The following is a 24,728-nucleotide window of genomic DNA, read 5'->3' on the forward strand; positions in this document are numbered from 1 at the left end:
ACGTGTTGTCCGTCTATCTCATAAACATTACACTTCCTTTGCCATGATATACTGGATGTTTTGCACTATAGTCGAAATAGCTGCAACCCAGAATGAAATCCTGTTTCTTTAAGTCACTCACGAAGCAACAATTTCATACCTGTCTGGTTATATCAGCATATTCCTGTCAAATCACGTGACTTCATGAACCGTGCCATCAGATTTCACAAGTCACGGCTATGTATTAAACTGATTGACAGCCGTAATTACCACTGTGGCTTGAAAACCTTTCTAAATAAAATCCATCAAACCTCAGTTACCGTAAATGTCCATGTTGCCATCTAATGACACAGGGTGGAGGACTCATTCTAGGTGATGTGCTCACATATCATGTAGACAATGTTGATATAATTCCCGTAGCCTATCATATCAGGGGACTGCTGCATTGACTGTTTTGAAATAGAGGTTGGCTTTCAATAACCCATCCCCTCCCACATGCTGCATGTAAGGTGAATGAAATATGTGGGCAGATGACAGGAGAGGATTTTACCTTTGTTTGCCCATGACATTGTTAGCTGTAGAATGAAGGGACAGTGGGAAGCACATTACCTGCTGAACCTTTCATAACATACAGATTAAGGGACCAAAAAACTGAGGATGGTAATGACTATTTTAATGTCCTCCATGGCCTCTTCCCTATAACTTTCTATTATTGAGCCAAATAGAAATCATCAGGAAATTAACAGCTACTCTGTGATCTAAGTATAAAGGGAAGATCACACTATTCACATGAAGGACCTTGTCTATACACACAAATCACTTATCATTTTAATGACTGAATCTGCTTTTTAATGGAGTCAGGAAACACGATTAATCTAATTCTACAATTTTTTTTTAATAAATAATAATTTAAGTGATGCATTGTTTGATCAGTGAAGTCTATAATACAATAGCTTGAACTACAATTTCCTCTCACTCAAACTATGAGGGCAGTATTCCAGAATGCGATTCAATTTTAGTAATCAACCACTCTGAATCACCGAAAGTTACCAATTCAGAAACAAATTCCTTTCTTGCTGAACACAAGCAGGTTACACAAGTAGCTGAGTGACTTTTGCTTTGTTGCCTTAAGGCCTAAACACATTTGGTTTAGTCAGCTGAAAGCCAAACTGCTAGCTGAATTTACACATGAAGCCTAAAATAACAATGGACCAACACAGTGTCTATTGATTGACTGCCAATGCAATAAAAACATGTTTATGTTCTTGTTGAGTTTTTGTTTGTTTGCAATTATTATTATGTGCTATTTAACAAATTTTGACTCATGGCATCACCTAGTTTTGACTTGCAAATAGAAGCTCAAAAGAGTTTGTTTATTGAAACCGACTTTTCATTAGGCCCACTGTGTTAGTTAGGCTATTGTGGATCTCTTCGACTTGTTTTTAAATATTTGAGTCTTTTTTGTTTGTTTGAACTGACAGCTTTGCAGTCTTATTTGGTACAGGTGAGATAAATTATATTTTTTTTCTCATAGGTTTAACTTTGGGAAAGGAATCGGATTTCCTTTTTCTAGTCCCCCGGAACTTCATTCAATTGTGTATCCATACTCATGCCAGCTGTAGACATTTATTTTGCCTGGCTTTACTTTATAAATCAACTAAAATTCACAACCAGGGGATATATTTTTTATTCTGGTAGGTAAATATATGCGGTGATTTGTAAGAGTGACATGAAGAAAATATTTATCTGATTTTAGTGTCTCTATTTTATACGAGCGCACGGCAGGATATGTGGCCGCTGGAGGTGTTCTCCGGTCTACATAAAGGCGCCGCCATCTTACATTTCTCAGTCGCTGCTGTTCTGGCTAAGTTAATACCGACTGCTTACAGAGGGAGTGGACGAGGGCTCCCCACTGACGCTCGTTCTCACATTTTCCTCGACTTTTTTCCATTTTTGAGTGGCTTTTACTCTCCAGGACCCGAGTGGACGGACTTTCTGTGTCGATAAGGGTAGGCTCCAACATTCAAACTATCGGCTTCACTCAGTTTTACCTCTTTTTTTGTCAGCCTGAATACAGCAGGAGTGGACACGTTTGTTGTGTGCGGGCCGACCGGGGATGCTGCCGCCTCTGCAGCTAACGAGCCAGCTGCTTTCATGGCAGAGATTTGGGATATGCCAGCCACCGCCTAATGGGGACATACCGATTTTACAGACGATAATCGCTGACTTTATCTAAGCAAGGGGTGTATGTGGGATGGTTTAGGGTACTTGACAATTATCTCAATATCCGTTGGATTTCACTACATTCCAATTCATTTTGAGACCCGAATCGGGATTTGGGAGTTAACGCTGATGTGTCCTCGCCTGTTTGAGGTTGAGTAGTTGCCGTTAGCTAGCGATAACCAGGGTTAGTTAGCTTAACTACTTAGCCCACCAATGCTGTTGTCCACATTCCTCCATTCTGAATCATGTTTGCTCGGCTTGAATTTAGCCTTTTACTCGGGTTTGTTTTTCCAGCTGGCTTATCTTAACATTCACTTCATACTTGGTTGAGACGTCCGTATGAAGCTCAGCATATCGTGGCAAGGTGTACAGCAGCTTCACTCGTTAAAAGTAAGTTAGCACAGTTATCGACGTTGGCAAAATCACGAAAACAAGTGAAGTGGGTGCCGAAAACATTTGGTCCAAAGTTTAATTGGAACTTCGTTAAATGTAACACCGTCTGAAACATATGTCAGTTGCCAGCATAATCGCTTAAAACTTGTTTAATAGGTTATATTTAAGTTTATTATACGGAAAAGGCCCTTGAGATAGTGTTTTCCATTCGTCCTTTTAAACAAAGACCGACAAATTCCTCGCAGCCGCTGTGCTCTGGGAGGAAGACGAGGAGGAGCCAGAGTGTGAAATTTGAGCCAGTGGTGTTGGAGAAGAAAGTCGGGGGCAGCCAGCAGCTGTGGGAGAGGGGAGGGGGCGCAGCACGCTATTCTTTGGATTGTTGGCGTGTGTTCTGTTATTACATGTAACATTGTATTTTTCTGTTTTGCATGGCCCTTTTGCACAGCCGGATGTGTTTGTTTGGCTGCTCGAGAGGGTCACTAAGGGAGAAAAAGTTGGGAAGCCTCGCCGCTTTTCTCCATCTTCCCGATACAGGCAACAACCGATAGCCTGTGTTGTCTTTAATTGAAGGCTGTTTGGTTTGTGTGTGTTAGCTGGATATTTCAAGATATTTTACCTCTCCGTTGATTGTGTTTTGGTTTCCTTGGAAGGAATGAGCAGGATAGCCTACAGAGAGGTTACACGGCTGGGGGATTTTGACATTTTAGCCAGCGGCTCTAGATTAATTTTATATCATTTTGCCACGGAAGCTCTGAAACTAAACTGATTTATCTAAATTAATGACATTAGGGCAGGGTCGTATTTTTACCTAATTATTTAACTAATATTGTCGGTCTCCGGTGTTTTCATGCTCCTTAAATCCCTATATTGTCTTCGACTCTATCTGATTTGTTTTCATAATGGGTAAACTATTTAGTGAAATCCCCCATCAGATTGCACGGCGCAACCCAAAGCGTCAAACCTGTCAATTTCGTCAGCAAAAAGTGTCTGAGGTAATCCACTTGCAAGTTATGACCGCGAACCTTTCCAGTGGTTTTTGCCATTACCTAACACTTGCCATTTTTCACTTCATAATGACCCACGACGTATAAATCCGTATTTAGATGTTAATGGGAATGTTTTGAACATACTGACATAAATGACAGTGGTTATGTTAATTAAAATTTACAAACACATTTCTGATTTTAAAAAATCAACTTTGTCATCATGAAGAGGCATGGTAAGGATCAACCACCTTGTATACATAATAAGTTTACTCCTTAGCATAACAAGGGAGAAGTCATCTACATGTGGCAGTTTGTTGGATGTGACTTGGCGCTCCGGTGTCTCCATGGCCATGCATTATTTTACAGCTGAGACACAGAGCAAACAGTGAAGCGGCTGCATCCATTGAGCTCATTGTATTGTTGGCAGCCAGCAGTGAGTGCTGCTGACCCTGCACATTATCTGGTAGCTCCGGTCTCTCTCTCCCTGTGCCGATAACTGCAGCTTGTTCAGGTCATTTACTCATATGGATGTATTGAACTCTGAGGAAATGGGCTGTGCTGGGGTCTAAATAGATGTAACTCTTTTGAAGACATGTTCCCACTAAATAAAGTTTTTGTATTTCCTAAAACAAATTAATTCTGTATAAATTATTTAAATACCACTGCGTGGTAGGAAGAGACTGCAAAATGAAACCACACATGTCTGCAGGCCAACAGACTGAAATGCAATTTAGAGGGAGAGTGTTTCACACATTTTTTTTTAAAGGCAAAATTATACTGCCTTCTTTGGACAACGTAAACCTCCAGGCACACCTGAATTTGCGTCTTCCAAGCCTGGCTCAAATGGTTATTTTAATTGAGAGGAAGTAGGATTGGAGACTTTATATAGTTTAACTGCTTTGAATTCTGAATATGACTAAATGGAAAATATTTTTTTAATCCTATGATTTATCTCAAGTTTGAGATTCACGTTGCAGTGATGTGTTCCTGTATTGCAATTTATTTTTCCTTCTGATAAGAAGTGTTTACACATGCTAGATTTCCCACACATCTTGGTGATTTAATTTCAAACTTGAATGTCATGTCTGTCCCTAATGACTATGTTGTACTGTTGTCTGATGGGGCCCTGTGTCTCAATGAGTTTACCTGTATAAATGCAGTTAAAATAAATAAAATGACTGGCTTCACATGTTTTGAAATAATTGAAGTTAGTTAGAATTGGGCACATTGTACCGCATCTAGATCTGGTCAATTGGCTTTCTGCCTAATCCTGCTGCCCTCTGCAACTAAGCAGGGTGAGGGAAATTCTGATGGTTCCTTTTTAGTGTGTGTGTGTGTGTGTGTGTCAAAAGTCTCTTGCAGAACTGTTCATGGTTTAATTGAATGCTTCTTGATTTAAAAATAAATAAATAAAACACTTCTGTGTTCTTAGGAAGTGCTAAGCCAAACTTTTATTATGCTGACAATGAAACAGGTTTGCCTTAGATATAATCTGGTTAGTGACAGTAATGTTAAGTTTATTTATATAGCAACTTTCAGAGATATGAAATCAAAGTTGTTTTTAAATTGACATCAATAATATTCAATAGAAAGTATAATTTGCAGCCAACCACAAACAGACATGTTAGATTAAGACGGCAAAATTAATTAAAAATAAGAGTGAAATTCTGACGTAAAACAGACTGAAGTATGCTATTATTGGCCATCAAGTTCTATGCTGGAAATGTAAGCCTGTCCTTTTTTGTGTTGTCCTCAGACAGTGAATTTCACTTCATATGGCTTTGTGCGCACGTGTTGTATGTAACTGCACATTAAAACACCTAGGCCTACCTATTGGTGTGTGTCAGGAAGATACATGACACATATATAAAATGTATATCCAAGCTTAACTTCATGGGACCCCTCCTCCCCTCAGTGACTCTTGGGTACATATAGCTCCTTTCAGCCAAGACAGCCATATGACTCTGGTGACTGATGTGTCACTCATTAGTCATCTGGTTTCACTTATATAGCTTTGACTGGACCAGGCACAACAAATATTGGATTTCACTCTGGCTTCAAAGAAACCACTGGTTCAGATTTTTGTGGCGGGGCTGCTAGCTTCATATCAAGGCTGTAATAAGGTTTGTGTGTGTGTGTGTGTTATCGTCAAGAGCCTGACTTAAGGGTAAGGCTGCGAGTCTCAATTGGAGACCAGCCGTTGCTTGTTTAGTTTACCCATCAAAAAACTATCCTACACTCAAGTTTCCAAAGCCAGATGCAGACCCACATTTTCCACCAGTGTGAATAAGAAATGGTTCCACTGTGCGCTTTGAACATTTGATTGGTATGCAGCCTTGCATGGGACATATGGCTCCTATTAGGGCAGGGCTAGGTTATGCGAGGGCAGGCCTGAAAGCTTGGGTTTGTGTGAACAGTGAGTTTGAGTTGGTGTGTTTTTGGTTAGAAGCAACAGTCTAGGAGCCTGACTCAAGATTGTGTTTTAATGACACAGCTGGGCTGGCGTGGGAGTGAGAGGAGGGAAGTCACCCAGAGCAGCAGTAGCTATCATGGGTGGATTTGCATATTGACATCTATTAAACTTCAAACTCTTGACACTTTCACTGGTAAATATGCCATAATGTTTTTTAACACTGCAAGCCTGGCTGCTGGGTGTTACTGTAAGTCGGCTTCTCTTTTTAGAACATTTAGTCCTCCTTGTGCTTTATCATTTCCACTTTAGACTGGAGTTATGGAAAAACCATTCAATACTTCTTGATTTCTAAATTCTTGGTCTTAGGTGTGTGTTCCAAGGACATACTTTTTTTCATTCACTACAATACTGGAGAGTGAATAGAAATGTGCTTAGTGTGCTCTGAATGCCACCCTGTTTGCCTCTTACTTGTTTTGCCAAAAAGATTTGATAGGAAAAAAATTCTATTGTTTTCATATGTGGAAAGAGCAGACCTTTTTTTGTTGATCGGAAAGGAAAGTCTACATGAGAAATCAGGAGAGTACATCACATTATATTCACAGCCTATTGACAATGACATCAAGTAACTATGGTTAGTATACTAAGGTTGGACTTGTGCTGTAGCGTTTCCTGTTTGTATGTAAAATAATATTTGATTAGGACCTGTAAAAAAGATTTAAACAGGCAGATTACATTTTCTTATTCTGTTACACACCCACATCAGAAATGATGTCCTCCTTACCATCAACATGCACTGTGAATCTCTAATCAATTATTGCAAAGAAAATATCAATAGTTCTCATGGCCATTTTACACTTCTTTCAAACACCAAGGTCAGTGTTACTGTTGTCTCCATCTGACCTTACAATAGCTGCACAGCTTCTCACCTGTTACGGCAATAAATGGCTGCTTAGGATTTAAACCTAAAGGTTAATTACTCTACGTTAATTTTCAATATTAGTTAATAGCTTGATGGCACAATGTTGGAGAGAAGAACCCTTAAAGCCTTTTAGCCTCTAGTATTGCGGATGCTCTGCATGGCACAGACATACTGCTGATGTTAGCGCTGCTTGTGTGTCCTGTACGTCAAAATGGAAATATGACGCACAGTTAGGGCTGGGTATCGTCAAGGACTTTGCGATACGATACATATCACGATACGATATATCACGATATATTGCGTATCTTAACTTTTTTTTGGTTTTGGCAAATTATCAAACACTGCTGCAGCTGCCATAACATCAAAATAACAAATACAATTCACTCTTGTACTAACTGTACAGGACACAATGAAAATGAAAACACATCAGTGTGCTTTTGTGACACAGTGAATCTTAAGTATTTTTATAAACAAAACTGATCTAACTTCAATAGTCAGTATCCTAGAGGCTCAGGCCTGACAGCAGACATGGGTTTGAATCTTATCCGTGGTTGTTTCATTCCCTCTCTGCCCCACTTCATTTCTGTATCTCTGCACTGTCAATAAAGCCTTGAAAAGCAAAAGAAAAAAAATTAATTAAAAAAAAATCGATATTTTGATATAAAAATCGATACTGATATCGGGAAACTAAGTATCGCGATATATCGATATTTCGTTTTTTTGACACAGCCCTACGCACAGTATGTTGTCTGTCCTTTTTTTATTCCGTGTGTGTGTGTGGAGGACTATATTACATTGCCTCAAATGTGTTTTTGCAATGGTGCTACACAAACTGTTTCCATGTGAAATAAAGGTCTGCCTAAAGTGAAGGCTTTTGGTGGGCTAGAAATAACGTTTAAGTTTTCATGTGGACTGTAGGTAATGTGGAATCATCGTACTTTTGGCAGGTCTTTTACCTTGGTTACCTAACTGCAGGAAAGTCTCTCGTTCTGAGTTACCTTCCTTCTCTTGTTTGTTGTTAATAAAATGCAAGGCTTTTGGCCTGTTAAGTAGTAAAATATGTCCATACTGGTGTGCCTTAATTTAATATCATTGGATGTATAGTATTGTATAGCCCCTGCTTCGGTCTCATTTTAGGCTTGATTTTCTTCTGCATTTCCCCCCTTTCCTGCTTTGTTTGTTAGTGTCAGAACGTTTATCTTTGAGTATGAATTGAAAATTCCCCGCTTTCAATTTCCCTTGTGTTTTTTTCTGAATTAATCCCCCTCGCTTGCTCTCCCTCTCTCCTGCCATTGCCAGTGTTTACTTTTCTGCAGAGTGTGGATCAGCTTCAAAGCCAAATGCTGCGCTGCACAATCCACCCATTGCTCCACTTCCCCTGTCCTTCCTCACCTAAATAGTTGCTAGCTGCTACAGTTAATGGGCCCTTTGTGTGTGTGAACTGCTGCTGTTTGCATGTCTGGCCTCAACGGAAAAGGGAGGAGGCATTCAAGTTAAAGAAAAATGCACTAGAAAGTCACTTGCCTGGATGATTTTTATTTTTAAAAGCAACACTGCCAAATCATGTCTGACCTTTTTCCTCCTCGATGTAACATGGCTGATGTTTGACTGTTGGATTAAGGACTGTCAGTGGTCCGGGTAGAGTATAGGAATGATGGGAGGTAAAATGTCACTGGGGCAGTTTGACTGACTGCCCTTTTTCTCCCATTTCAGATCAGGAAGCTGTGTCAGCCACGGTTTGAGAGAGGAACATGGCTTCCCAGGGTAAGATCATAGTTTTCGGACACACAATTTTGAACCACCTTGCTCTCTGCAGCTTATTTTTTTTATTATTTCCCACACTGTTCCTCAGAAATGGAGAGAATTTAAAATGACTTTAGAGTGACGTTTCCATGTTTTATCCTTTACATTGCATATTTTTAAATCCTGTGTCTCTTTCCAGCTGATCTGATGGAGCTGGACATGGCCATGGAGCCAGACCGTAAGGCAGCAGTCAGTCACTGGCAGCAGCAGTCTTACCTGGACTCAGGCATCCACTCAGGGGCCACCACCACCGCTCCCTCCCTCAGTGGGAAGGGCAACCCGGAGGAAGACGATGTCGACAACCAGGTTATGTATGAGTGGGAGCAGGGCTTCAACCAGAATTTCGCCCAGGAGCAAGTACAAGGTTGGTGGAAATGCTTTCAATTTGATCTTTTGAGGAAGATCTATTTGGTATCACAATCTTGGGCATGAATGGTACACATATTGAATCACAATATAAACAACCAACTGTTGTTCTGTCTCTAGATATAGACGGTCAATATGCCATGACCCGTGCCCAGCGGGTGCGTGCAGCAATGTTCCCAGAGACTCTTGAGGAGGGCATGCAGATCCCCTCTACACAGTACGATGCAGCAAACCCCACCAACGTTCAGAGGCTGGCAGAGCCTTCGCAGATGCTCAAACACGCCGTGGTCAATCTGATAAACTACCAAGATGATGCTGAGCTGGCCACCAGAGCCATACCAGAACTCACCAAACTACTCAATGATGAGGACCAGGTACACCATGACAACTGTGCCTCAATATTGGCCCTAAATGATTGTTTTTTCCCCCCCATCATTTCCTAACAACATGTATGCCCGGCTCTTCCAGGTCGTAGTAAACAAAGCAGCAGTGATGGTCCACCAGCTTTCAAAGAAAGAAGCTTCTCGCCACGCCATCATGCGCTCGCCTCAGATGGTGTCGGCCATTGTCAGGACAATGCAGAACACAAATGATGTGGAAACGGCTCGCTGTACCGCAGGAACACTTCACAACTTGTCCCATCACAGAGAGGGGCTGCTGGCTATCTTCAAGTCTGGAGGAATACCGGCTCTAGTTAAAATGCTTGGGTATGTCAAAGGACAATTGGGGGGTACTTGATTTGGAAGGGAGTTTTCTTTGGTGCTCATTTATTTGATGTACTGTAGCTGACCATTACAGCAAGGCAGAAAGCAGTGGGATGGAATGTTTCCAACGTCCCAGTGGATGGTAATCTAAAACATGTGTTTGTTCTCCAGTTCACCAGTGGACTCTGTCCTGTTCTATGCCATTACCACCCTCCACAACCTCCTCCTGCACCAGGAAGGAGCCAAGATGGCTGTCCGTTTAGCTGGGGGTCTACAGAAAATGGTGGCTCTGCTCAACAAGACTAATGTTAAGTTCCTGGCCATCACCACAGACTGTCTCCAGATACTGGCCTATGGAAACCAGGAAAGCAAGGTGAGTGCTTAGTGGTGTTCTTGTGGTCAGAATGGTATACTGTTACTGCTGGTACCAATGTAGTGGCTGTCAGGAGAACATTTAGGTCCCCTAACCGTTTTGTGTTTTCTCTTCTTGTGTAGTTGATCATCTTGGCAAGTGGTGGCCCCCAGGCTTTGGTCAACATCATGAGGACTTACACCTACGAGAAGCTGTTGTGGACCACAAGCCGTGTTCTCAAAGTTCTCTCGGTGTGCTCCAGTAACAAGCCTGCTATTGTAGAAGCTGGTATGTGTTCACTACAAAACATTAAAGAGTTTGCAGTATGTACAAAATGTATACACATGCACGCACTGTTGTGAACCACAATGCTTATAACGGCAACCACTGCAATGCAATGTGGTTGACTTAAAATATAACATTTTGAAATATATCATGGTATTTACAAATTGTGTGTGTGAAATCACAAGTTGTTCATCATTGTTTCCAGGAGGCATGCAGGCTCTGGGACTCCACCTGACCGACACCAGCCAGAGACTGGTGCAGAACTGTCTCTGGACTCTCAGGAATTTATCAGATGCTGCCACCAAACAGGTGAGGAGAACTACCGATGTACCAACAGTGAGAATAAATGCATAGAATCATGCACCTACTCATCTAGAGATGTAAAATTATTAATCCTAGTACCAAGCAGATGGCATGCTCTTCATACTGTGTTCCCGTCTTTCCTTTCATTCTAACTTGACACTTCAGGAGGGAATGGAGGGTCTGCTAGGAACTCTGGTCCAGCTGCTCGGCAGTGACGACATTAATGTGGTGACCTGTGCTGCTGGCATCTTGTCTAATCTCACCTGTAACAACTACAAGAACAAAATGATGGTCTGCCAGGTGAGTTCACATACCTGAAGTATAGCCAATGCTAACATATGTTTGCTGTTTAGTTGCTGTTCTCAAATACTTTGTGTAAATGTCCCAACATTGACAAAAATAAATGTTTAAACTGATATATTATCCTCACTTCTATTCTTGTTAATATTTTCTTCTTATTTCTGCTGCTTTGCAGGTTGGCGGTATTGAGGCATTAGTTCGCACAGTCCTTCGGGCCGGCGACAGAGAAGACATCACAGAACCAGCTATATGTGCCCTGCGTCACCTCACATCTCGACACCAGGATGCTGAAATGGCTCAGAATGCTGTCAGACTGCACTATGGCCTACCCGTAGTCGTCAAATTACTGCATCCACCATCACACTGGCCACTCATTAAGGTACACACAAGCTGATCTTCTTTGTATCTCTCAGACTAAATGTTTTGTTGTGTGTTGAGGATGCCGTGACTTACTACTCCAAGTTGCTTAAACCTGTGACACATTTAACTTGTTTGGGCCCACTCCAATGTAGAGGCTTTAAGTCATAGTTCTACTGATGGACTGGATTGAGACTTAACTGCCCCAAATTATAGTGTTTGGGGTTTGTCAGAAGGAATTACTTTACAAATGGGCAAAAATGTCAAGTAATCTTGTGAGTAAAAAATGTTAACTAGCTTTTGTTTAACTGATTTCAACACTTTGGTCCATCAGGCAACAGTTGGCCTGATCCGTAACCTGGCTCTGTGCCCCGCAAACCACGCTCCACTTCGGGAGCAGGGTGCCATCCCCAGACTGGTTCAGCTGCTGGTCAGAGCACACCAAGACACACAGAGACGCACCAGCATGGGAGGCACACAGCAACAGTTTGTGGTGAGTGCCCAAACACATAACATTGCCTTCTCTCAGCTGCTTTGAGAAGATGGCCACCTATGATCAACAATTTGTTTCCACCACTGCCTGCTCATGTTTATGGGCCCTCAAGGCTTCCCGACAGTTGAATCTCAACTAATGGAGTTGTTTTTGTCATCAGGAGGGAGTTCGTATGGAGGAGATTGTGGAGGGGTGCACAGGAGCACTTCATATCCTGGCCAGAGACGTCCACAACAGAATAGTGATCAGAGGACTCAACACCATTCCACTCTTTGTACAGGTTAGCTCAGTTTCACTCTATGCTTGTACCAACAACTCTTTAAATCTCAACAAATGAAGGAAGGAATACTTTTGGATGCAACAATGAATGAATAGTGATGTGGATATTACATTTTTCATTACAAAACAAGAAAATCCCTCTAGCACTCCATGAATATCTGCTTGTGTGATATGATGGCTAAGCTTTTTCTGAGCATCCCGTCTGTCTTTGTGTGCAGCTGTTGTATTCTCCCATCGAGAACATCCAGCGTGTAGCAGCAGGAGTCCTGTGTGAGCTTGCCCAGGATAAAGAGGCTGCTGAGGCCATCGAGGCTGAGGGAGCCACAGCCCCACTCACAGAGCTATTGCACAGCCGCAACGAAGGAGTTGGTATGTTCACAGAAACGCATGCATTAACATACTTGCATCACACATACTCTATAGCTACGCAGATGTTCCACTCCAACTGGGAAATAAGTGGTTATGATTGGCTAAAACACTATCCATTTAAAAATGGTTTTGTACAAGTTCTCTGTGAACTTATTGATGAAGAAGCAACATTTATTGTAACAATAATAATGGCAATACCAGGCCTCTTGCTTGTAACACTGCTTTATTTGTTTTGACTTACCTATCAACCCTCTATCTCACTTCAGCCACCTACGCTGCAGCAGTTTTGTTCCGTATGTCAGAGGACAAACCCCAAGACTACAAGAAACGCCTCTCTGTAGAACTCACCAGCTCGCTCTTCAGAACGGAACCAATGGCCTGGAACGAGGTAAGCACTTTTTTCAACTTTGTTCTTACATTTTAAATGATTAAATTTGTATCACAACACTTGTGGCACTGACTGCAATTCACGATACAAATGAACACATGAATAACTAACTGCTCATCCTTATCTGTTTGTTTTTGTTCTGCAGACTGGAGACCTGGGTTTGGACATTGGTGCTCAGGGAGAGCCTCTGGGCTACAGACAGGAAGGTAAGTCACCTCCAGCTAGCTGGGACGCTCCCAGGACAAATACCAGAGACAAATAAGCATGTCACACATCAGAGCAGTTTGGCAAAAACATGTTTTGCATATTTTTTTCTTTTGCAAATTGGGCCTACAATCAGTGCCTTTTCTGATGGTTTCACTAAATGCATATACCTCACTTTTAGTTGACAAATGTTGTCGTAGTCCAATGACTGAGCTCAATCTGCATTGTTATTATTACTGATGAGTTTCGGCTATTAAAGGTCCTGATACACAGGCAACTTGAACCAGTAGTGAGGGGCAATGATGCTTTCAAATGAGGTCCTCTTCTGTTGCCCAGGATCACATGAAATACTTTGTTACTGTCACAGTACGATCTAAATATAACTGGTGTACTAGGACCTCGGACTGTACACTGATCAATAGGCTAGGGGCAAGGGTTGGCTGTTCATTTTCATTTGTACACCTATCCATTCCTCCAGTGCTATCGGCTTTAATCGGCTCGACTTAAAGTTAGTAGATTTATTGGAGATCACACTGGTCACTGCACAAATATCCGTAGTTGGAACCAAACGTAACACAAGGAGCTGAGCCGCAAGTTTAGCTCAAGTCCATTCAGAAATGACCAATAGTTTAGTCTGCTGGAGGATGGACCGTGTGCCGTGTTGCTGTGTAGTGTTCCGTTTGAATGATCATACTAGCGTGTGGCAGCTTGGTTTGTTAACATCGCTTCTAACAACTGCTCTGCTTCCCCATCCGCTCCTCCCTTCCCCAGACCCAAGCTACCGTTCCTTCCATTCAGGAGGTTACGTAGCGGACTCGATGGGTATGGAGCCCATGATGGATCATGACCTGAGCGGGGTCCACCATCCTGGCCAGGACTACCCCCCTGTAGAGGGGCTGCCTGATCTGGGACACGCCCAGGAACTGATAGAGGGCCTGCCACCTGGCGACTCCAACCAACTGGCGTGGTTTGATACCGACCTGTAAATACCAAGACCAACATTACACTACACTTTCTACTAGGTAAGAACATATTAATGCCCAGCAGCATTGTGACACCAGGTCAGGTGGTCCTGTCAAGTCACAGGTTGTCGAGTCCTTAGTTAAGGATCAAGTCCTAAGCCAAGTCACTTTTTTCCACCTAAGATACAGCACTCTTACATGTAGTGTCTGGTCTTTATAGAGAAAAGACCAGATATTATATAGCCTCTCTAATAATATTATTAATAACATAAGCTCATTTCTGTTCTAATTTCTTCTCATTTGCAAAATGTACTGAAAGTCAGACACAAACATCATTGTAACCTGTGCAGAATATATCAAAATAATATAAATATTAGGCTAAGTTAGCAAGCCAACATTTGTTGTGAGTGAACAGATTGTATCCGACTAATGTTAGCTAGCATCAGCCCAAGATGTTGTAGTCTGACATTCTATCTAATCTATAGCCCCTTTTACACAGCCAGTGAAAGCCGGGAATATGCCGGCCTTTCGGCCCTCCGCCCTGCTGTGTAAATGCGACAGTTGCGGAACGAGGGAAGAAAGGTGCGAGTGATCGTTCCGGGAATTTTACTACCTCGGGGGGTAGTAAGATTCCTGACACGATCAGTTCCGCCTCTCTGTTTAAATGCTCCAGCTTGTTGATGCGGAACTGGGGGGCGTTTGACGTTCCATAGTCTACGTTCTAAACATGCGACCATGTTAGCAGTTGAAGGACGTGTGTTTAACATTAACCACGGCGGCCTGATGTCCCGTAAAAATCACCAAATAAAAGGAACGGCGTATAATCTAGCTGATCATAAAGTCCGTTGCTCAATCCAAACCCCCGCGCTTCATTTTGCAGAGTATGAGTCTATTTCTGCCCAGGAGAAGTTGTACAATGGGAAAGCTAGGCTAGGCTAAGTAAGGGATAAAGTATAGCGAACGGGTCACTTGCTAGAAATAAAGACCGACAAGCTGAAGCAGGAGCCCGACGCGCAGGTTCTTATGTAACTAAAACGTAGTTCAGTACGCCAGTAAATAGGAACGACCAAGGAACGGTGGAATAGTCTGCTCGCCCCGCTAGACTGTCTGCTTCAGCTGACTGAAGGCTCGGGCTCAGCTGTTAGCCACAGAGCTACTGTTTTGCTAACACAACTCAAGACTCGCACACTCTACAAATAATAATTCTAATCGGCCAATATGTTTAACAAGAGTTCCATCTAGCTAACAAAGCATTATCCCCCAACATAAATAACACAATTCATGGAGAAAATTACTGCGGAACGTTTACATTGCGGGCTGCAGCCTGAAGTTACTGTCTTAATATGCGGCCAAACGTACTCACATCGTCTTGACTGGATTCCGCCGCCGCTATTATTATCCTAAGTCTGAGCGTATATCCACACTTTATTTCTGCCTACAGTAACGTGACTTCACACACTGTGTGTATGTTTATGTCTGTCTCACAAAGAGACTCGCTCACAACCAACCTGTCACACAAACACACACACAGACAGACACAGAGGTGAAGCAGTGAGCAGCGGAGTGATTTTTGTCAGTTTGGTTAACAGTGTCCCAGAGATGTTGGACTCAGCGCGTAGCGAGATCAACTGGCACATCGTGGGGACAGTAAAATACGGCCCTCTTACTGCAAGCTCCAGCACTTCTGCTCTCAATTCACCGGCCAGTATTGTTGTTGTAAAGCAGCTGACCGGCGCGGCGCTAAATGTTTACGTCACACCTGACGCTGTTTACAAGCACCTCTTTCATTCCGGAGCGCTGTGTAAAAGGCGCTACTGATGCGCCAGCAGGCCGGCGTTGCTTGCTTCTGTGTAAATAACACAGAAGCAAGCAAAGCCGGCATTTTGGAGTGATGTTGTTCCGTCAATATGCCGCAATCTGTGTAAAAGGGGCTTATAATGAGCTGTTCTTACATTCAGAAGTTTGTTTATTTAGTGTGACTTTTTTTTAATCCAAAAGTTCTGACTCATCACTGTCTGGTCTGGACCATATATCATATTGAGCAGTAATGAGTCCGACTAATGACACTTCTGAGGAAAAAAAACATGTTGCCATAGTGAAGAGCTTGACGATCACCTGGTGGTGAACTCTTTTGGTCGTCCAATCATGATTCCCAGTTTGTGATGCATACTTGATATAGTTAAAGAAACTTGACAACATATCATTTTATATTTAACGGCTAACATTTAGTCATGAGTCATCATGTGTCAAGTCGTAAGTTATAAAAACAGTATCTCAAGTTGACTGAAGTCCAATGACTCTAGTCCATGTTTTTGAATGGGACATTTTTTGGGAAAGATAAAAGGACAGTGGGGAGGCTTCCTGTCTGGATCAAATGGTAGAGGAGGAGAGGGGATTTACTGCTGCATGTTCAGACTGCTCCTAATTGCCAAGCTGTGTGATGTGTGATTTTACATGGTGTTTGATCCGTGTGTGGTCTTCTTAACCAATGCATGTGTCCTGTCTCCTTCCCCTCATCTGTTTTCCCCTCTCCTTTCTATTTTCCAATCTCTCCACCCTTTGCAGCTGTATCATGTGATCTGGATGAACCTGCATCGTGATTCGCCCAAATGGAGGAGGCGGGGTTTCAGAAAGTGCCTGAAGATGACTCAACAACAGCAAGCAGAGTTTCCTGTCTATGGGAACTCCATTGGGACAAAATAGATTTAGGTGCGGTTCTGTTCTGGTCTCTCTGCCTGACAGAGGGCTGACTTTAAATCCTGACATGACACATGGATTTTGATCTCAACATTTTTTATGTATTTTGTTTCTGCATTTTTACTTTGTTGTTTTACTTTTTTATTCATTTTCCTCAAGTCTGTAATGGTACAAACTGATTCTAGCTTGCTTTCTTCATTATTATGACTTTGTATACTCATCTCTTGTTTTTGCAGTCCCTTGTATTTTAAGTCTCTGGTAGTGTTGAGTTATTTTAGTGGAAATGCTCCATCAAAGTAAAGAATCTGATTACATTTTAAATGGTGTCCAAACACTCAAGTTAATCAGTTGAATTGTATTCTGATGATAAAGTGTAACATTGTGTAGCTTTTGTATAAAAAAAAAACACATAAATTGGAAGTCATAGTCCAAATATCAAGCTATTTTCTTGCTTTAAAGGTGGACACTGATGTGCCCTTGCTGTTCCAAAGGGGGTGTAGTTGACCTAGCTGGATGGGTGTGACTGTGGAAGGATGGGGTGGACGAGTGATAGTATTGGTCTTCTGTTACTAAGGGGTTGGGTAGTGGGAGGAGCTGGTTGCTGTAGCCTGCTGTGTTCTGAAACAATAAAATGGACTGTCATTTCACCAGGAAGTCTCCATGTTTCATTTCACCTAAACCTTCAAACCAAGAGGACACAAGTTACTCAGCAAGACTATATCCCTTAACAGCAAAGCGCATAAGGTAATATATTGGTTGTCTTGCATTTAACAGTCCAATAGTTGCTGTTGAAACCATGTTTCGACCAAGGTATGTAGTATGTTGCTGCATCACAAACAAAGAAACTATCTCTTTGATTAGCAACCAGTAAGCCTGATGTATAAAATTAAGTAGGTCTGGGTTAAACCAAACCTCAATTCTCTGCAATCAGGGAGGTTCACTGAATAGTTTTCAGTTTGTCAGTTCAGTTCAGTCCAGTTTATCTTCAAGAGAATGTCAATTTTCATGAAACCTGGTGGAAGATATTACACAACTGATCAATGTATGCTGCAGCTTTAGCATGTTAAAGAGAACCTATCAGGAATAACTAAAAGCTTGCAAGTGTCTATGGATGGCTGGGATGCTTAGAGGGCATCCCAAGACTAAACATTTCCAACAAGATCCATGCCCTTCCTGACCTCATCCTGCCCCTTACCAATATACAGTATAAGGCACACCTCTTTCCGTGCAAATACACCCGTCATCATAAATTGAAATGTTATTATATGCAAATATGTCCAATTTATACAGTTAAATCAATTGCATATATAATAGTAGAAACCAGATGTGCATTGGATCTGCAGAATGACTTAAATCCAAAGCTATGACCTAACATGCATGGACCTACATGTTGCGACACCAAACCATTCCTTATAGAGTTACCCCAGTCTTTAACAATGCTGATGGCACTGGTCCCTGCTGCCAGCAGGCAGAACACCTTCATTTGAGTGACTTCATAATTCCTGATAAGACACACTTCACATTGTGCGATGGCATTAAGGAAAGAGAACGGCTGGCAGTAGTGGAGCACTGTGTTCCTCATAGCTAAAATCAAAATCAGACGAAGTAGAAATGTGTGATCATGTCACATTACAGACAGACATATATTTGATGGCAGACACGTGAACTAATGAGCTAATGCTCCACATAATGCTGCATGGAAGGGTCTAGACAAACCCAGAAGCCAGTGCCGAGATGTGACAGTTTAAATTAACTTTCATGCTGTAATCCTGTACAGTCTGATTGACACTAGATGGATGTTTTGATTGAACTGTCAAATTATTTTAGCAACACAGGGATATTTATTACTGTCATTGACCCAATTTCTAAGGAAGGCTACACTGTTACCACATGGTCAGATTCAGTCATGTCCCAAAGCTTTTAGGTGACTGACTCACCTGCTGTTTAAAACTGGTACTATTTATGAATCACAAAATATACATAATAATATTAAGCTTAAATCCAGTCCAATTTCAAATAGTGAACTCAAAATGACCAAGAGATTAAAAATAAGTTAAGATATTTTATTCCAAACTGACAATTGACTGATTATTCAGAAAAGATTACCTGAAAATGTAAAGAAAGTCTAAAAAGCAGACACCAGTTATAAGTATCTTTAAAGTTCTGAAATGGTTCTGGTTGGGAGATAAGAAGCCGTTAGGATCCAGAGATCTCCTTGAGGATATCAGTAGCCAATGAAACCACATCGTCATGACACCTACGACAGAGAAAAAAAAAAGATAGGTATGTTATTTACCTAGTCACATAAATAATTAAATTATTGTCATATGATTGACTTATTTTAAAGTGAATAATCAAATAAGAAGAGATGAAAAGGACAATAAATGTAATGGAAGGGATTTCTCAGTATGGAAGACAACAGCACTGGAGTAGGCGTGTAACTGTCTATCTTTCAGGTGTTTCTTTTGCTAGGAGCACTGATTTTAACTGGCTGATAATGATCTTGGTTCGCTTAGTATTTTACTTTCCTCTTTAAGTTGCATACTTTTTGTTGTTGCCGTTAACATGGCAATGATACAAATGTCATACCATTATTTTAAAGAGATTTTTTTGGCATTTTCAAGCTTTATTGGATAGAACAGTGTTGAAATGGGGAGACAGAGAGAGAGAGTGGGGATGACATGCAGTAAAGGTCCACGGCTCGGACTTGAACCTGCAACCACTGCAACAAAGGCCATGCACATTCCATACAGTTTTACAATATACAGGTCCTTCTCATATAATTAGCATATTGTGATAAAGTTGATTATTTTCCATAATGTAATGACAATAATTGAACTTTCATATATTTTAGATTCATTGCACACCAACTGAAATATTTCAGGTCTTTTGTTGTTTTAATACTGATGATTTTGGCATACAGCTCATGAAAACCCCAAATTCCTATCTCAGAAAATTAGCATATCATGAAAAGGTACTCTAAAGGAGCTCTTAACCTAATCATCTGAATCAACTAATTAACTCTAAACACCTGCAAAAGATTCCTGAGGCTTTTAAAAACTCCCAGCCTGGTTCATTACTCAAAACCGCAATCATGGGTAAGAGTGCCAACTTGACTGCTGTCCAGAAGGCCATCATTGACACCCTCAAGCAAGAGGGTAAGACACAGAAAGAAATTTCTGAGTGAATAGGCTGTTCCCAGAGTGCTGTATCAAGGCACCTCAGTGGGAAGTCTGGGAAGGAAAAAGTGTGGCAGAAAACGCTGCACAACCAGAAGAGGTGACCCTGAGGAGGATTGTGGAGAAGGGCCGATTCCAGACCTTGGGGGACCTGCGGAAGTCTGGAGTAGAAACATCCAGAGCCACCGTGCACAGGCGTGTGCAGGAAATGGGCTACAGGTGCCGCATTTTGAACCAGAAACAGCGGCAGAAGCGCCTGACCTGGGCTACAGAGAGGCAGCACTGGACTGTTGCTCAGTGGTCCAAAGTACTTTTTTCGGATGAAAGCACATTTTGCATGTCATTCGGATATCAAGGTGCCAGAGTCTGGAGGAAGACTGGGGAGAAGGAAATGCCAAAATGCCTGAAGTCCAGTGTCAAGTACCCACAGTCAGTGATGGTCTGGGGTGCCATGGCAGCTGCTGGTGTTGGTCCACTGTGTTTTATCAAAGGCAGGGTCAATGCAGCTAGCTATCAGGAGATTTTGGAGCACTTCATGCTTCCATCTGCTGAAAAGCTTTATGGAGATGAAGATTTCATTTTTCAACAAGACCTGGCACCTGCTCACAGTGCCAAAACCACTGGTAAATGGTTTACTGACCATGGTATTACTGTGCTCAATTGGCCTGCCAACTCTCCTGACCTGAACCCCATAGAGAATCTGTGGGATATTGTGAAGAGGAAGTTGAGAGACACCAGACCCAACACTGTGGATGAGCTTAAGGCCGCTATCGAAGCATCCTGGGCCTCCATAACACCTCAGCAGTGCCACAGGCTGAAAGGCCTCCATGCCACGCCGCATTGAAGCAGTAATTTCTGCGAAAGGATTCCCGACCAAGTATTGAGTGCATAACTGAACATAATTATTTGAAGGTTGACTTTTTTGTATTAAAAACACTTTTCTTTTATTGGTCGGATGAAATATGCTAATTTTTTGAGATAGGGATTTTTGGTTTTTCTTTACTTTTTTGCCAAAATCATCAATATTAAAACAATAAAAGGCTTGAACTACTTCAGTTGTGTGTAATGAATCTAAAATATATGAAAGTCTAATGTTTATCAGTACATTACAGAAAATATTGAACTTTATCACAATATGCTAATTATATGAGAAGGACCTGTATAGTGTATCAATAGTATACTAGTGTGTTACTTAAAGGCCTACTTCACCGGTTTGAATATGAAGGTGTATTGAATTCTGAGATCCTATGTAGTATAAATGTGCGAAAAAAATTGAAATCGGTTCATCCTAGCCTGAGAAAAGGCAGAAAGAGTGTTTTTTTAACCCTATATTTCTCTTTCTCGTGAGTTAAAAAAAAAACTTACTTTGTAAATATTACTGTGATGTCTTTTACTGTGACATCACAGTAATATTTACAAAGTACGTTTTTTTAACCCTATATATTTCTCTTTCTGTGATGTCACGAGAAAGAGAAATATAGGGTTAAAAAAAACACTCTTTCTGCCTTTTCTCAGGCTAGGATGAACCGATTTTAATTTTTTTCGCACATTTATACTACATAGGATTTCAGAATTCAATACACCTTCATATTCAAACCGGTGAAGTAGGCCTTTAACACAGAAATCTGCAAATATCTGTATGGTACATTTTTATCACGTTGGTCCTTGTCTATTTGGCTTTTTTATTAATTGGTTGTGCTTCACAAACAAACAAATATATATATATATTGTGGCGAAAAACAATGGGTCGGCTTAGACCCTGCAGGCTGTCGGTAATCTAACTCTCTCCTCCCCTGGTATTCCTTCCAGGTGTCTTGGAGAGCAGGCTGACAGGCCAGGCCAGCAGAGACCCACCCCCTTAGTTAATTATAATTACATAATTAACCTAATTAACTTAGCTCCCAGAGGCCTTACACATTCTTAAAAGTTGGGGATTTTGAAGAGCATAAATTGGATCCATAAAAGTTTTAGGACAGACTCTCTGCAAAGTTGCTGAGAGCAGAACCCAGTGGGCTGATGGCTTCATGTTCCACTGAACACAGCAATAAACTAAGGATCAGGTTTTGGGCCTCAAGGCTTTTCTTCAGGATGGAGAGGTATGCGTGACACTACTCCCCTCCCTCTGCACTTGGTCAGGCTTGAGGTTTTGAAAAGGCATTCCTCAGGTTGCCATGGTAAAGGCTGAATGACATCATTTGGGTTAGGATCTCAGCCTAGACCTCCCCTCTCTTCTCCCGTCTCCTCTCTCATCCTCTCAATTAAACCCCCCTCCTCCCCTCCCTCTCTCTCTCCTCATAACTCCTTTCATCTCCTGCCCTTTCTCCTAAAACCTCTGCTCCCCTCCTCCTACCGCTAAACCAGTGGGAGTGTGCCAGTCTCCGCCACTTCAAAGGCTAGAGCTGATCTCTGCTTTCATCTGCCACAGAGGAGAGGAGAGAGGAGAAGTGGGTGAGGTAAAGCACAAGAGAGGGAGAAAGAAGAGGGGGAAAGAAAATTAGGAAAAGAGAAAGAAAATGGAAGGGAGAGAGAGGAGACATGGGTTTAGAGGGGAAAATAAAGGGAAGAATAGGGGTGACAGAGGAAAAAAGAGGGGGGGAGAGGCCTCTATTGCAGAACAACAATACACCTTTATTATCGATCTGACAGGGTGTGTGTGTGATTGAGAGACAGGGAGTTTATATATAGAAGGGGCTGAAAGCAAATTTTTGTGTGTATTCATTGTGTGTTTGTGTGTGTATGCACAACGTGTGTGTGTGTATCTGTGTTTGTGTGTAACAGGTCGCTGGTCTCATACATCAAGCGATCAAAGGAAGCATGGTTGCTACGGTGACAAAACCCTTGGCTCAAAGGGGGAACACACATTCAGAAGATGTACTCATAAAAGGAAGCCAGATGCAAAGATACAGGTGCCCACATGAACACACCAACGAACACATACAATTATTGTTGGCATCTGTGGTAAATATAAGTGCTGAGATATTAGAGAAATAAATGAAAAAGTAGTATTTTTTTTCATAACTATTTAAAATATTTTACATATGTTAATATAAAATGGATTAAGGCTTATAAGATTCTGCCATAACAAAGCTCATGTTTAGATTTGGTCTGATTCACTGTTTTACAAACAGGGACATTTAATGGACAAGATGTAATAGCCTACTGCATCTATCCAATAAAGGTGAAAATGCCCCAAAAATATCTTTATAAAAGAAGCTTACATCCTACAATTAACCAGAAAAAGATTAGTTTTGAAATGTGTAATGCATTGGGATGTGCAGACATACATAACATAATAAGATAAATGATAGAGCTGGAGGAGACATATCTGAATCCTATCTTTTGAGAAAGGGTTTCAACACGTATTCCTCATTTCCACTGAGCAGCACAGTTCAGTTCGGCAGGTCACAATTGGACACGGTAGCCCTGGATCTGGCTTGCTATTGCACTGCAGACAGTACCCAAACCTGGTAGTCAGGGTATAGCCTATACAGTCTGGCTCAATGCTGCTGAACAGCGCTGGCTGCAGCAGCTACGTAACTATGTGACACAGTAGCATCGGGACAGTGTAGCCCACCTATCAAGTAAGAGGAAACATTACACAAAAAACAAAGAGCTGCGTGCCGACATTTTTCTGGGCACTTCACCCTTGCCGAGGTGACTAGACGAATCAACTGACTGCAGTGTGTAGCTTAACCCTTCTGGGACCCTTTGGGATGGCATGATACCCTGACGAAAGGGTGCCAAAAAGCGGTGCAGCATGGTTCGATTATTCTGCTACCCTTTCCAACTTTGTAAAGTGGAAACGCTGAGCTGCACCACACCTAACCGCTCAGTGGAAACCAGGCTTTAGGCATATACGCTACTGAGAAAAATAAGCACCTCATATGAACGGCCAAATATTCTATGTAAAGCAACTCACACACACACACACACACACACACACACACACACACACACACACACACACACACACACACACACACACACACACACACACACACACACACACACACACACACACTTAAACAGCCAAAACATGAAACCTGTTGGATGTAGTTATTTCCCGCAGAAGGGTCATTAGCTCCACCCCTTCAGGGCATTCAAACCAATCGGATCGCTCTGTAGTCTGCACCTAAAGAGAGAGGGAGAGAGGAAGAAGAAAGGGCATGAGAAAGACTGAAGGTACGATACATCAATCTCCATTTAAGGCAGCGGGCCACCATCGTCACTGTACTTCATAGTGTGCAAGTGTGGTATTGTTAAAAACTGGGAGATGGCACACTGAGATTAAAGGCGAAGTGAGCGATATATTTATGTTGATATACCTGTTAAATTGCTCTATATTCATACAGTGATCACTTATATAGTGTGCAAGCTTCATAACACACACACATACATACACACAGTGTGACCTTACTGCATTATACCTTATTTTACAGTCCAGATAATAGATTCCTTATGCTTCTCAGTTGTGGTCATAATTGTGCTCCATGAATTTCTTAAGTTATCCGCTGAGTCGGATAAAGAGTTTTCTCCTCTCTTCCTTTACTGAATTTTCTTACTGAATCATTTGTTTCTGTTCATTAATTAAGGTACCAATATGTCTCCCCAACACCATGATGTCTTGGCTACACATCCACCAGGAACACCTGTACCACACACTGCTTTGTGAGTGTGTGTCCTTGTGTTCTCTCTGATCTCTAGTGACATCATCACCTGTCTCTACGGCGACACAGCATAGTTGTTGCTAAGCAACGGGGTTAGGAGGAGACAA

General features: G+C 41.8%; 2 protein-coding genes across 2 annotated transcripts in view; one reads left to right on the plus strand and one right to left on the minus strand.

Moving 5' to 3' along the window:
• The first annotated feature begins 1,842 nt into the window (after nt 1-1,842).
• LOC307260186 (catenin beta-1) lies at nt 1,843-17,423 on the plus strand. The gene is made up of 17 exons (XM_080040345.1): nt 1,843-1,988; nt 8,627-8,677; nt 8,856-9,080; nt 9,203-9,456; nt 9,551-9,789; nt 9,958-10,159; nt 10,282-10,426; nt 10,629-10,732; nt 10,892-11,026; nt 11,202-11,405; nt 11,718-11,876; nt 12,037-12,156; nt 12,374-12,524; nt 12,791-12,912; nt 13,058-13,118; nt 13,888-14,138; nt 16,644-17,423. The coding sequence occupies exons 2-16, from the start codon at nt 8,665-8,667 to the stop codon at nt 14,100-14,102; spliced, it is 2,349 nt and encodes a 782-aa protein (XP_079896471.1). The 5' UTR covers nt 1,843-1,988; nt 8,627-8,664; the 3' UTR covers nt 14,103-14,138; nt 16,644-17,423.
• A 1,548-nt stretch (nt 17,424-18,971) lies between these two features.
• ulk4 (unc-51 like kinase 4) overlaps nt 18,972-24,728 on the minus strand; it is a gene marked incomplete at both ends in the record, with an annotated part of 82,249 nt that continues 76,492 nt past the window's right edge. The window contains 2 exons of the mRNA XM_080038860.1: nt 18,972-19,032; nt 23,998-24,086. Coding sequence (XP_079894986.1) covers nt 18,972-19,032; nt 23,998-24,086 — 150 coding nt within the window. The remainder of the gene's footprint in view (nt 19,033-23,997; nt 24,087-24,728) is intronic.

The sequence above is a fragment of the Ammodytes marinus genome, assembly GCF_949987685.1.
Source record: "Ammodytes marinus genome assembly, chromosome: 13".
NCBI lineage: Eukaryota > Metazoa > Chordata > Actinopteri > Uranoscopiformes > Ammodytidae > Ammodytes > Ammodytes marinus.

Coding starts and splice junctions, on each gene's coding strand:
- LOC307260186 (XM_080040345.1), top strand. Junction 10,427..10,628: donor GCCTGCTATTGTAGAAGCTG/GTATGTGTTCAC, acceptor CATTGTTTCCAG/GAGGCATGCAGGCTCTGGGA. Junction 12,157..12,373: donor CCATTCCACTCTTTGTACAG/GTTAGCTCAGTT, acceptor CTTTGTGTGCAG/CTGTTGTATTCTCCCATCGA.